A 14191-nucleotide genomic window follows, 5' to 3' on the forward strand; every position below is an offset into this window, starting at 1 on the left:
TTGTGTGGTTTGCAATTATTTTCTCCTGAATTCTGAGGGTTGTCTTTCATCTCGTTTACTGTTTCCTTTGCTATGCAAAAGCTTTTACATTTAATTAGGTCTTTTTTTTTTTTTTTTTTTAAATTTCCATTACTCTAGGAGGTGGTTCAAAGAGGATCTTGCTGTCATTATGTCAAAGAGTGCACTGCCTATGTTTTTCTCTAAGAGTTTTATAGTTTCTGGCCTTAACATTTAAGTCTTTATATCCATTTTGAGTTTATTTTGTTTATGGAATTGGCAATTGTTCTAGTTTCATTCTTTTACATTTAGCTGTCTAGTTTTCCCAGCACTACTTATTGAAGAGTCTGTCTTTTCTCTAAGGATAAGGTGTCCATAAGTGTGCAGGGTTATCTCTGGGCTTTTTAATCTTATTCCATTAGTCACTATTTCTGTCTTTGTGCCAGGAGTTTTGTAGTATTGTCTGAGGTCAGGTAGGCTGATTCCTCCATCTCCATTTTTCTTTGGCAGATTGCTTTGGCTCTTCAGGGTCTTTTGTGTTTCCATACAAATTTTGAACTTGTTTGTTCTAGTTCTGTGAAAAATGCCAGTGGTAGTTTGATAGAGATTTCATTGAGTCTGTAGATTGCTTTGAGTATTATAGTCATTTCACAATATTGACTCTTCCAATACAAAAAACATGGTATATTTCTCCATATGTTTGTGTCACCTTTTATTTGTTTCATCAGTGTCTTAAAGTTTTCTACAAACAAGTCTTTTGTCTCTCTAGGTAGGTTAATTCCTGTATATTATCCTTTTCATTGCAATGGTTAATAGGATTGTTTCCTTAATTTCTCTTTCTGATTTTCATTGTAGTGTATAGGAGTGCAAGAGATATCTGTGTATTAATTTTATATCCTGAAACTTTACTATATTCATTGATTAGCTTTAATAATTTCCTAGTGGCATCTTTAAAGTTTTTTATATATAGTATAATGTCATCTGCAAACCCAGGAGAAGGGAAGGGCTACCAACTCCAGTATTCAGGCCTAGAGAATTCCATGGGGTCTCAAAGAGTCGGACATGACTAAATGACTTTCACTCATCAGCAAACAGTGAGAGTTTTACTTCTTCTTTTTCAATCTGGATTCCTTTTATTTCTTTTTCTTCTCTGATTTCTGTGGTTAGGAAATCTAGAACAATGTTAAATAATGGTGGCAAAAGTGGCACCCTGGTCTTGTTCCTGATCATAGAGGAAATGCTTTCAGGTTTTCAACACTGAGGATAATGTTTGCTGTGGGTTTGTTGTATATGGCCTTTATTATGTAAATGTATGTTGCTGGGAGAAATATCAATAACCTCAGACATGTAAAGAACCTCTTGATGTAAGTGAAAGAGGAGAGTGAAAAAGTTGGCTTAAACTCAACATTCAGAAAACTAAAATCATGGCATCTGGTCCCATCACTTCATGGCAAATCAATGGGGAAACAATGGAAACAGTGACAGACTTTATTTTTGTGGGCTCCAAAATCACTGCAGATGGTGACTGCAGCCATGAAATTAAAAGACACTTACTCCTTGGAAGAAAGGTTATGACTAACCTAGACAGCATATTAAAAAGCAGAGACATTACTTTGCCAACAAAGGTCTGTCTAATCAAGGCTATGGTTTTTCCAGTAGTCATGTATGGATGTGAGAGTTGGAGTATAAAGAAAGCTAAACACCAAAGAACTGATGCGTTTGAACTGTGGTGCTGAAGAAGACTCTTGAAAGTCCCTTGGACTGCAAGGAGATCCAACCAGTCCATCCTAAAAGAAATCAGTCCTGAATATTCATTGGAAGGACTGATGTTGAAGCTGAAACTCCAATACTTTGGCCACCTTATGCAAAGAATTGACTCATTAGAAAAGACCCTGATGCTGGGAAAGATTGAAGGCAGAAGAAGAAGTGAACAGAGGATAAGGTGGTGGATGGCATCACCAACTCAATGGACATGCATTTGAGTAGGCTCTGGTAGTTGGTGATGGACAGGGGAGCCTGGTGTGCTACAGTCTATGGGGTCACAAAGAATCAGACATGACTGATCGACTGAACTGAATTGATGTTACTTCTACACCTACTTTCTGGAGTTTTGGTGTTTTTGTTGTTGTTGTTTTTGTTTTATTTTGTTTTTCATAAATGTGTGTTGAATATTGTCAAAAAGCTGTCTCTGCATCTTTTGGGGTAATCATACGCTTTTATATTTCAATTTGTTAATACAGTGTTTCACACTGATTGGTTTGTGTATATTGAGGAATTCTTGCATCCCTGGGTTAAAGCCTGCTTGATCATGATGTATGATCCTTTTATTGTTGCTTTCTATTTGCTAGTATTTTTTCAAGATTTTTGCATGTATATTCATCAGTGATATTGACCTGTAATATTCTTTTTTTTATAATATTTTTGACTGGTTTTGTTATCAGGGTGATAGCGGTTTTACAGAATGAGTTTGGGAGTGTTCCTCCTTCTGCAATTTTTCGGAAGAGTTTGAGGACAGGTTTTAGTTCTTTGCTTAATATTTGATAGAATTAATCTGTGAAGACATCTGGCCCTTGGCTTTTGTTTGTCGGAAGTTTTTTGATTATAGTTTCTGTTTCCATTCTTGTGAATCATCTGTTCATATTTTCTATTTCTTTCCACTTTAGTTTTGAAAAGTTATGCTTTTTAAGAATTTGTCCATTTCTTTATATCGTCCATTTTTTGACACATAGTTGCTCATAGTAGTCTCATGATTCTTTGATTTTGCATTTTCTGTTATAACTTCTTTTTCATTTCTACTTTTACTGATTTGAGTCTTCTCTCTTTTGTTATTGATGAGTCTGGCTAATGGCTGGTCAATTTGTTTATCTTCTTAAAGAACAAGTTTTTAGATTTATTGATCTTTGCTACTTTCCTTCATTTCATTTCCATTTATTCCTGCTCTGATCTTTATATCGTCTTTTCTTCTTCTAATTTTGTTTTTTTCTTTGTTGTTGTTGTTGTTTTTCTTCTTCTTCTTTTTCTAGTTGGTTTATGTGTAAGATTAGGTTGTTTATTTGTTTTCTCTTGTTTCTTGAAATAGGCTTGTATTGCTATAAACTCCCTCTTAACACTGCTTTTAGTGCATCCCATAGGTTTTGAGTTGTGTTTTCATTGTCCTTTGTTTCTAGATATATTTGGATTTCTTCAGTGAATTGTTGATTATTTAGAAATGTATTCTTTAGCCTCCATGTGTTTGTATTTTATACATTTTTTTTTCCTGTAGATGATATTTAATCTTATAGTGTTGTGGTCACAAAAGTTACTTGAAATGATTTCAATTTTTTAAAACTAACCAAGGCATGATTCTACTCTTTTTTTGGATAAAATATCCTAAGGCAATGGCACACCACTCCAGTATGCTTGCCTGGAAAATCCCATGGACGAAGGAGCCTGGAAGGCTGCAGTCCATGGGGTCGCTGAGGGTCGGACACGACTGAGCGACTTCACTTTCACTTTTCACTTTCATGCATTGGAGAAGGAAATGGCAACCCACTCCAGTGTTCTTGCCTGGAGAATCCCAGGGATGGGGGAGCCTGGTGGACTGCCGTCTATGGGGTCGCACAGAGTCGGACACGACTGAAGCGACTTAGCAGCAGCAGCAGCAGCAGATATCAATTAGATCCAACTGATATAACGTGTCATTTAATTCTTGTGTTTCCTCAGTAATTGTCTGTCTCAATGATCTACCCATTTGTATGAGAGGAGTGATAAAGTCCCCACTATTATTGTGCTACTGTCAGTTCTCCCTTTAATAGTTGTTAGCATTTGTCTTATATATTGTGTTGCTCCTATGTTGGGTGTGTATATACTTGTAATTTTTATATCTTCTTGGGCTAATCCCTTGATCATTATGTAGTATCCAGCGCTCTATTTCTATTTTACATTATGCAATGAATACTTACGCAAGCATTACAAATCTGTCTAAGCCTTTGCTCTCCCTGTGTAGGGCCTCAAGCTTAGACAGAGATGAGAAATTATGTATTCTTTCTTACTCCTAAAATGTAAAGAAAGTCTACATTTTCTAGTTGTACACATAGTCTTGCACATTTCTGTGGGCTTCTAGATTCCTGGAATATGCAGATATTTTCAAACCCCTTTGTGGACACCTTCCTGTTTTCGTTTTTAACAGTTTTGATGTTCTTGTTATCTCCATTGCATATCTCTGCCATAGGAAGCTGTAATGTTATACAAATGCTGATGTTTCTCTTCAAAAACTAGCCTTAGGTGCAGGACTATTTACAGAGACTCAGCTCCAAGTCTTGCTCACAGAAAAGGTCATTAAAATGGAAATATTCAGGGAACTGCTACATAGGTTAGATTGTGGTGATTTTCTGAGGATGGGATCTTGGAGCAGTTTTAAATAGGTTCTTCCTCACTCTGAGGTCTGAGGTATGATGGTTTTCACTGCTAGTCAAATCACAAAGTTGGTGGTCCAAGGCTTCTATGTAGCTGTGAAGAGAGGGAAACTATCAGCCTCACTGTTCTTTTTGAGAAGCAGTCACTTTTTCCAGTAAATGCTCTGAGGGCTGGTGAAAGCCCTTGTCTATTCCAACGTTCTGAAAATTTTGATTGAGAATAATTTTTGCCAGTATATTCATTGCCTTCATGAAAGCAAAGCTTTTTTCGTCTTTACTGTTTCAGAGGTGTTTCTTGAATTTGATTTTGACAAGAAATGCAAGATTATTTGTTCTTTTTTAATGGTTATGCACATTTCCTCATAAATTTGAAAGGCCACAGTCATTTATGTCTAATGTACTGATTGTTCCCAGGAGGCTTGAAAAAGTCGTGATCTATTCATATGGCTATAAATTCCATCTCTGAGACCACACTGCTTTAATATTTTTTCCTGGGTAAATATATAATTAAAGGGTATAAACATTGCAATTGTGAAGCATGTAGTTAACAGCTGTTTGTTTTAGTTATAAATAAGAAAAAACATTGTAGGCCTTTATTAATTAAAATGTAAGCTGAATTAGAAAAATATGTAAAAATTCAGTTATTTTATATAAGCTCATATATTTCAAATAAATACCAAGAAGTTATACTTTTTTAAAAGAACTTAATTTGAGATAAGTAATTATAGCCCATCAAGTCTTCCAAGTTTATTGAACTAACCAACCACTAACAGTGGTCATTTCCATAATTTAAATATATTAATTTACTTATTCTTGAGTATACATTTTTAAAATGTGAACTGATAAAATACATTTTAAGGACAAACGGCTAATTCTATTTAATTTTGCCTTTTTTCTATAGGACTTTGGAGATGATGGGTCCTTGTATATAACCAAAGTCACCACAACTCACATGGGGAATTACACCTGCTATGCAGAGGGCTATGAAAACATCTATCAGACTCACATCTTCCAAGTGAATGGTAAGAAATGTGGGATTGTTTTAATTGTTTTTTCTTCAGTAGATATTCAAAGATCATCCCAAATGACTAAGAAAGGCCAGTACTTTGGCCACCTATGGGAAGAACTGACTCATTGGAAAATATCCTGATACTGGGAAAGATTGAAGGTAGGAGGAGAAGGGGGCCACAGAGGATGAGACAGTTGGATGGCATCACTGACTCCATGGACATGAGTGTGAGTAAACTCCAGGAGTTGGTGATAGACAGGGAGGCCTGGCGCGCTGCAGTCCACAGGGTCACAAAGAGTCAGACACAACTGAGTGACTGAACTGAACTGAACTGAGTTTTATCATTTCAATAATCAATTTAATTGCTATGAGCATTGGCCAAGTAGGCTGATAGCAATTTTATAATCAGTGCTTTATTTTATTTATGACAATTCAAATTTTACTTAGTTAAATTGATGATATAGAATTGCATATATGATTCATTAATACACACTAATTATTTCCCATGCAGATATATACATTAATTTACTCTATAGTTTACAAAAAGGAGGCAGAAATTTACTAGGCTTTCTGTAGGAACAGCAAGGTGGCTGGTGTGATTGGTATGAATTAAGAGGAGACTGGCAGGAATGACATTGGAGAGACAGCCTCCAGGCAGATCACATGAATTTCTGTACATAATTAAGAAATTGGATTCCTATTCTTATTATAGCCAGAATATCATTATATTATCATATATAATGTATTATTATATTAAGCATTTATTATTGGAAATGGCATGTTCTGATTTGTTTTAAAATGATTGGAAGCACTGAGATCTGTTTAAAAAAAAAAAATTAGTAGTCTAGAGGAGAGATAAACATGGCTTAAGATTGAATGTTAATGATGAAGAGGTAAAAAGTGGCCAGATTGGGGATATATTTTGAAAGGAGATTTGAAGAATGGCTTGTGAATATGAGAAAAAGAGAGCTTTACAAAGAATGAACCCAAGGAATTTGAAGGAAGCATTTAGATCTATGGTCATAACGTCAACTGCAATGGGGAAGAAGCATGTTTGGAGACTGAGTAAGATTAATGTTTTTTGTTTGTTTGTTTGTTTATTTGTTTCAACACATTAACTTCTATACAATTATCCAGATAGAAGTCAAGTATGCAGTTTAGTATGTAAGTCCGAAGATCAGAATGACAGCACAAAGTTGAATATTTCGATAATATCAGTGTGCATAGACTGGATTTAAAGTCTTAAATTGGAGCTTGATGAAGTCATTTTAGAATAAGTATAGTTGGATTTGAAGTCAGAGAACTGAGCCTTGGAGCTGAGGCTAACAATTGGAGAAACAAAGACTTAGAATGAACACCCTATGTAGGAAAAATATGTCCTAGAAATCAAGAAAATATTGGGAAAAAAATGTTTGAAAAGGTTAGAGAGCTTATGGTTTTGTTACCAAATTCCTATAGACCTCACTCCTGCTGCCTTGGTAGGGGAGGGTTTATATTCTGGTCTGCTAAAGCAGAAAATAATGAAACCAAACCTGAGATTGAGAAAACACAGGCTGTATTCAGTGGCCAAAGAACGGAAAAGTGGGAACTAAGATCATAGATCAACTTCCTGCCCACCTAATGAAGGAATTTAATTTTAAAGAGTAAAGACAAAAGAAGGAAGACTGCGGTGAATGATGAGAAAACATTTGCATTAGAAAGGCAATGCCAAAGAATGCTCAAACTACCGCACAAGTGCACTCATCTCACAGGCTAGTAAAGTCATGCTCAAAATTCTCCAAGCCAAGCTTCAGCAATATGTGAACCGTGAACTTCCTGATGTTCAAGCTGGTTTGGGAAAGGCAGAGGAACCAGAGATCAAATTGCCAACATCCACTGGATCATCGAAAAAGCAAGAGAGTTCCAGAAAAACATCTATTTCTGCTTTATTGACTATGCCAAAGCCTTTGACTCTGTGGCTCACAATAAACTGTGGAAAATTCTGAAAGAGATGGGAATGCCACACCACCTGACCTGCCTCTTGAGAAATCTGTATGCAGGTCAGGAAGCAACAGTTAGAACTGGACATGGAACACCAGACTGGTTCCAAATAGGAAAAGGAGTACGTCAAGGCTGTATATTGTCACCCTGTTTATTTAACTTATATGCAGAGTACATCATGAGAAACACTGGACTGGAAGAAACACAAGCTGGAATCAAGATTGCCGGGAGAAATATCAATACCTCAGATATGTAGATGACACCACCCTTATGGCAGAAAGTGAAGAGAAACTCGAAAGCCTCTTGATGAAAGTGAAAGAGGAGAGTTGAAAAAGTTGGCTTAAAGCTCAACATTCAGAAAACGAAGATCATGGCATCTGGTCCCATCACTTTATGGGAAATAGATGGGGAAACAGTGGAAACAGTGTCGGACTTTATTTTGGGGGGCTCCAAAATCACTGCAGATGGTGATTGCAGCCATGAAATTAAAAGACACTTACTCCTTGGAAGGACAGTTATGACCAACCTAGATAGCATATTGAAAAGCAGAGACATTACTTTGCCAACAAAGGTCCTTCTAGTCAAGGCTATGGTTTTTCCAGTAGTCATGTATGGATGTGAGAGTTGGACTGTGAAGAAGGCTGAGCACCGAAGAATTGATTCTTTTGAACTGTGGTGTTGGAGAAGACTCTTGAGACTCCCTTGGACTGCAAGGAGATCCAACCAGTCCATTCTGAAGGAGATAAGCCCTGGGATTTCTTTGGAAGGAATGATGCTAAAGCTGAAACTCCAGTACTTTGGCCACCTCATGCGAAGAGTTGACTCATTGGAAAAGACTCTGATGCTGGGAGGGATTGGGGGCAGGAGGAGAAGGGGACGACAGAGGATGAGATGGCTGGATGGCATCACTGACTCGATGGAAGTAAGTCTGAGTGAACTCTGGGAGTTGGTGTTGGACAGGGAGGCCTGGCATGCTGCGATTCATGGGGTCGCAATCTCTTTAACAAGTGGTGCTGGGAAAACTGGTCAACCATTTGTAAAAGAATGAAACTAGAGCACTTTCTAACACCATACACAAGAATAAACTCAAAATGGGTTAAAGATCTAAACGTAAGACCAGAAACTATACAACTCCTAGAGGAGAACATAGGCAAAACACTCTCCGACATACATCACAGCAGGATCCTCTATGACCCACCTCCCAGAATATTGGTAATAAAAGCAAAAATAAACAAATGGGACCTAAGTAAACTTAAAAGCTTCTGCACAACAAAGGAAACTATAAGCAAGGTGAAAAGACAGCCTTCAGAATGGGAGAAAATAATAGCAAATGAAGCAACTGACAAACAACTAATCTCAAAAATATACAAGCAACTCCTACAGCTCAATTCCAGAAAAATAAATGACCCAATCTAAAAATGGGCCAAAGAACTAAGTAGACATTTCTCCAAAGAAGACATACAGATGGCTAACAAACACATGAAAAGATGCTCAACATCACTCATTATCAGAGAAATGCAAATCAAAACCACTATGAGGTACCATTTCACACCAGTCAGAATGGTTGCGATCCAAAAGTCTACAAGCAATAAATGCTGGAGATGGTGTGGAGCAAAGGGAACCCTCTTACACTGTTGGTGGGAATGCAAACTAGTACAGCCACTATGGAGAACAGTGTGGAGATTCCTTAAAAAACTGGAACTAGAACTGCCTTATGATCCAGCAATCCCACTGCTGGGCATACACACTGAGGAAACCAGAATTGAAAGAGACAAGTGTATCCCAATGTTCATCGCAGCACTGTTTATAATAGCCAGGACATGGAAGCAACCTAGATGCCCATCAGCAGATGAATGGATAAGAAAGCTGTGGTACATAGACACAATGGAGTATTACTCAGCCATTAAAACGAATACATTTGAATCAGTTCTAATGAGGTGGATGAAACTGGAGCCTATTATACAGAGTGAAGTAAGCCAGAAAGAAAAATACCAATACAGCATACTAACGCATATATCTGGAATTTAGAAAAATGGTAACAATAACCCTGTACACGAGACAGCAAAAGAGACACTGATGTATAGAACAGTCTTCTGGACTCTTTGGGAGAGGGAGAGGGTGGGATGATTTGGGAGAATGGCATTGAAGTATGTATAATATCATATATGGAACAAGTAGCCAGTCCAGGCCCGATGCAAGATACTGGATGCTTGGGGCTGGTGCACTGGGACGACCCAGAGGGATGGTATGGGGAGGGAGGAGGGAGGAGGGTGAAGGATGGGGAACACATGTATACCTGTGGCGGATTCATTTTGATATTTGGCAAAACCAATACAATATTGTAAAATTTAAAAATAAAATAAAATAAAATCAGTGTATAATAAGACTCAGGGTCTGTGGGAGGTCACATTTGTTTCTAACTTGGTCTAACTTTTTTCCATTTGTTTTTTGTTTGTTTGTTTGTAACATCCTTTCTTATCTCTGGGCCCTTTAACTTAAAGATTTATGTTAAATAAATCTTTCTAAAGCTGGAGGTTGGTGGGTTTTCATCAAAGACTTGGAATGACTCTGGCAATAGTTTGACTATTGTTGGCACTCCACAGAAGCAGATTTAGACCTTGGTTTCTGGGGCAAACCCAGTTGTCAACTAGACATGGGTTAAGGCTTAGAAATGGACTTTCAAGGAAAACAGTGAAGAAAGCAGACAGAATATGAAGGAAATGAAGCATGCTTGTTCCCAGTGGTCTCAGATGTTTAGAGTAGGATATTCAGAGATAGCAACTATTCTGGAGGGCACACAGTCTTGGGAAAACAAGTGTGTGGGGGAATTGTTTGCTATGTGGGTGCTGCATCCATGGTGAAATGGTTGTTGTAGCAAGTTTGGCTGTTGCCTCCCTCTTCGTTGTAATTTTTACAGGCTAGTAGATGAATTGTCAAGACTGATGCATTGTGCTTTTTTTTTTTGAGTGTGTATATATATATATATATGTATGTATATATATATATGTATGTATATATATATGTATTAGGGAGAAACATTCTCTAATTTTGTTCTTGGCTAACCATTCATTCCCTGGTGGCTCAGTGGTAAAGAATCCACCTGCCAATGTAGGAGACATGGGTTCTATCCCTGGGTTGGGAAGATCCCCTGGAGGAGGAAATGGCAAACCAAGCCAGTATTCTTGCCTGGAAAATCCCATGGAGAAAGGAGCCTGGCAGGATGCAGTCCATGGGGTTACCAAAAAGTCGGATAAGTCTTAGCAACTAGACAACAACACTAAATAATCTTTTTTATTTAGAGCATCCTTACTTTCAGGCCTTGTTTGTCCAGTCTAAGTAGCAGCTGTGTAAGAACTCTTGATAGTTTGTTGAGCAGTGCATGGTACATGTTCTAAGTGCATCAGGATAACAGGAAAAAGTATCAAAAATATAGAACTGGAGTTTCACCAGCATCCTCTAGAAGTTTGATTTAAAATCTTCATTTTGATGAGCTTCTCAAGTCATTGTGATGTAAAGCATGAGAACTATTCTGAATGGCTGCTCTTTCAAGTGTCTGCTTCCCATTCACATCTGATGTAGGGTTTTTACATAACTCACTCATTTGCCATGCTCCAGCTGGGAAGCCCAGGAAGAAGGTTTTTGAGCCAAACTGCAGGCATTTGTGTCATAAAATGTGCCCTGAGAGGTTCTGGGGAAATGAAGTATTCTGATTTCATCCCTCCTGTGGATGAACTATTTACTCTGATCTCAGATTTTTTTCTGAAGATGGAATACAAGAATAAAGGAATAATGAGGTCTCAGAAACACTGTGAAATTTCTGCCATTATTAGGCTTAGCATTACAAATTCAATATTAGCAGTGATTACCTTGATTGAGCACTAAGGTTTTCCTTTTTCAGGGAACAAAGATTCCTAAACTTGGGACTAAAACTAGTCGTTTCCTATTTTCTCCTACTACACTTAACCTGCTTTAAAATTCTTAGTATAAATGTTTTCATGAAAGGATGGGGTTTGCAAAGAGAAGCAATGATATTATATAGATTGAAAGGGAACAGAGAGAAAACTGTGCCTTGACTGGAGAGTGATGTAGGATTAGGAGAAGGAATTTTATTAAAAAATTGCAGATGTGATTATCTTTTATGTTGATGTAAGTAATCCAATAAAAATTAAAAGTAGCTTATATCAGAGAAAAAGAGGAAAATTGTAGTAATCAAATATTTAAAAGTTGATATAATCTAGTACACAAACAGAAGAGTTGTTCTTTGAAATATTGGCAGTTAATCTCTTTAAACCAGGAGGAAGACACTGGGAAAGATGCTCAGGGAGGGAGCATGAGAAAATTTTCTTTGCATTGCTTGGATTATTTCATGACATGAGGAATACCAGCTATTGAGGATGCAGAGTTGAGAGCTTTAGTGCTTTGAGGAGAAGAGAGGTATGTAGGAAGGACCATGAAAATAGCAGTATGCAGTTGGAATGTTGTTCAGACCTTTGGGTATCCTTGAGATGATAAATGTTGATATGTTTTTCTTCTGCTGTGGTTGGTTGTACATTTGCAATCATAGAGAGAAGAGATTTGGATTTAACCAACATTTTACTTTGTCAGGTGAGTAGGTGGGAGAGAGATAGGTACTAGAAATTTAAGTAAGTTGTTAAAGAATGATTATAGTGATGGACTGCAGAATAAATGATAAGGTAAGGAAGTGATAGGTAAGAAAATAGGTGAGAACATGAGAAAAGAGAAACAAATTGAAAAATTAACTGGGATATCCACCTTGGTCAAATACTACTAGTACAGGGCACACAAGAGAAAGAAATGTAAAACCTTCACTCAGAACATCTTTTTAAGGTATCTGGCAATTTCTGTCTATTAAAAATACACTTCTTTAGGTCAAGCATATATAAAGGAGTATATGGGCCATTAAAATGTGATAGATGTTTAGACAACCAGATGTTTAGATCTAACTTTCCAGTTCTGGCCTTAGCTGAGAGGGGAAAAAAATGAAGTGTAGACTACCATTATTTCATCAAATTCAACCACAACTGACTAAGAAGAAGAAAACTCCCTTGTTCTACTGCATTTTCTATCAACTAGGGAAGCCAATAGGTATATTTCAAGAATAATTTTTTCATATTTAAGCTTATTTGAATAAGTAAAAATGCTGGGTAGAAAATGTCTTATGCATGTATTGGTAATAGATTATCTTCAGCAGCTGTAACAGACACACCAAATAACAGAGGCTCGAGGGAGATACCAATGTGGTTTTCTTATGCATAAAAGAAGTCCAGATGAGGTGGTTCAGGAGGGCAATTCCACAGCGCTGTCACCATGCTATGCTTCCCCTACCTGAGCTTAGCATGGTGTTGCCCTTCTCAATGTTTCCAAGTGGAGGTGAAAATCCTAGTCATCAATTTCACATTTCAAGAAGCAAAAAGGAAGCAAGAGGAAGGAAAATAGTGCCTGATACCAAGAGCCTATTTTTAAAGGAACTTTAAAGAGAGTACCAACAATAACTGCATTGGCTCTCTAAATATAGAGATTGCAAAAGATGTTTCTTTGACATTGGGGTTTTGTCATTCACAACAATGAAGTGTTCAATTATTTAAAAGGAAGGAAGGAAAGAAGGAAGGTGAGAATAAATACTGAGTAAGTAACTAGTCCTGTTTATCACAAAGTATGCTGGTATGTCAACATATTATGCAAAAAAATAATAGAATAATAACACTTTATAACTAAATATTTAGAAATGATAAGACTAGTTAAAAATAACAGCCTGCAAGTGATTTGCTAAAATGTGATTTGTCTCTTTTCTTGATGTTTCCCTTTTCTTTATTTTATATTTATATTTGGCATAATAACTTTAAAGGTATGATTTGTGTATAAGTAAATATACTAAAATTGAGGTCACTCAGAACAGTTAAAAGCCGATAACAAAGGAACTGTTGAGAAGGAACTGTGACACTGGAAAATACAATGAACATGCAAGAAAATGCAAATTAGTTAGACAAATAGCACTTTTATGGACCCAATAAATCTCTGAAACTAGTTTAACTCATTTTGCATTTTCCATCCACCTTTTAGAAAAGGTTAAAAAGAACTTTAGAAAATCAGGTTTCCATAGGAAATTTAGCATATCTTAACAGTTTGTCAATTAGTAATAAAAATAAAATATATTATTGATTACCATAAAAACCTCTGCAAATACCACAAGTCATTGGAATTTGTTAAAGAGTGTTTTTGAAGTGCAAAGTCTATTTAAATATCCCAGGGTGCAGGCTAAATAAAAGTCTATCAATAGCCCTTTTTCTTTTCAAACAATACAAAATTAGATTATTGAAATATGAGAGTGCTTCTGTGTCCTTGCCAGAAGAAACATTATGTATAAATCAAAGGAGCTTGACTCTACCAGTGAAATTCATTTCATGCTTTTCTTTTTCTTTTTACATAAAGAGAATCGTCTTTAGATCTTCAGCTTAGGATACAGAATGTATGAAATTTTAAATGTCATTTGGTGTTTACACTACCCTCTGGGCAGAAAGCTCGTCCATATTCAAAATAGACCCATATGTATGCAGTTATTTCTTTCTTGTTTATTGTTGAAGACCTCACACATAATATCAAGTGGATATTTTCCTACTCATGTCAAAAACTTCTGCAAAAAACTGCTGGCTTTATAGAATGTTTATGTAGAACACCCCTATTTTTCTCCTTCAGAGTTTGGAAACAACACTTGGAGTTAGTTGTATAGATATCAAAGCATCACCTTCATTACTGGTAAAGCTTTGTAGATAAAGCAGCTTAAGTCTGGAGC

General features: G+C 36.7%; 1 protein-coding gene across 5 annotated transcripts in view; it reads left to right on the forward strand.

Moving 5' to 3' along the window:
* The window catches only part of FSTL5 (follistatin like 5), a 937973-nt gene that overhangs the window by 716484 nt on the left and 207298 nt on the right, over nucleotides 1–14191 (forward strand). For all 5 annotated transcript variants that reach the window (XM_086345931.1, XM_086345933.1, XM_086345932.1 and 2 more), the window contains one exon: nucleotides 5293–5413. In XM_086345931.1, coding sequence (XP_086202057.1) covers nucleotides 5293–5413 — 121 coding nt within the window. The remainder of the gene's footprint in view (nucleotides 1–5292; nucleotides 5414–14191) is intronic.

This window comes from Bos grunniens, chromosome 17 (genome assembly GCF_055505025.1).
Source record: "Bos grunniens cultivar Pamir isolate PY7600 chromosome 17, Bosgru_T2T1.0, whole genome shotgun sequence".
Taxonomy (NCBI): domain Eukaryota; kingdom Metazoa; phylum Chordata; class Mammalia; order Artiodactyla; family Bovidae; genus Bos; species Bos grunniens.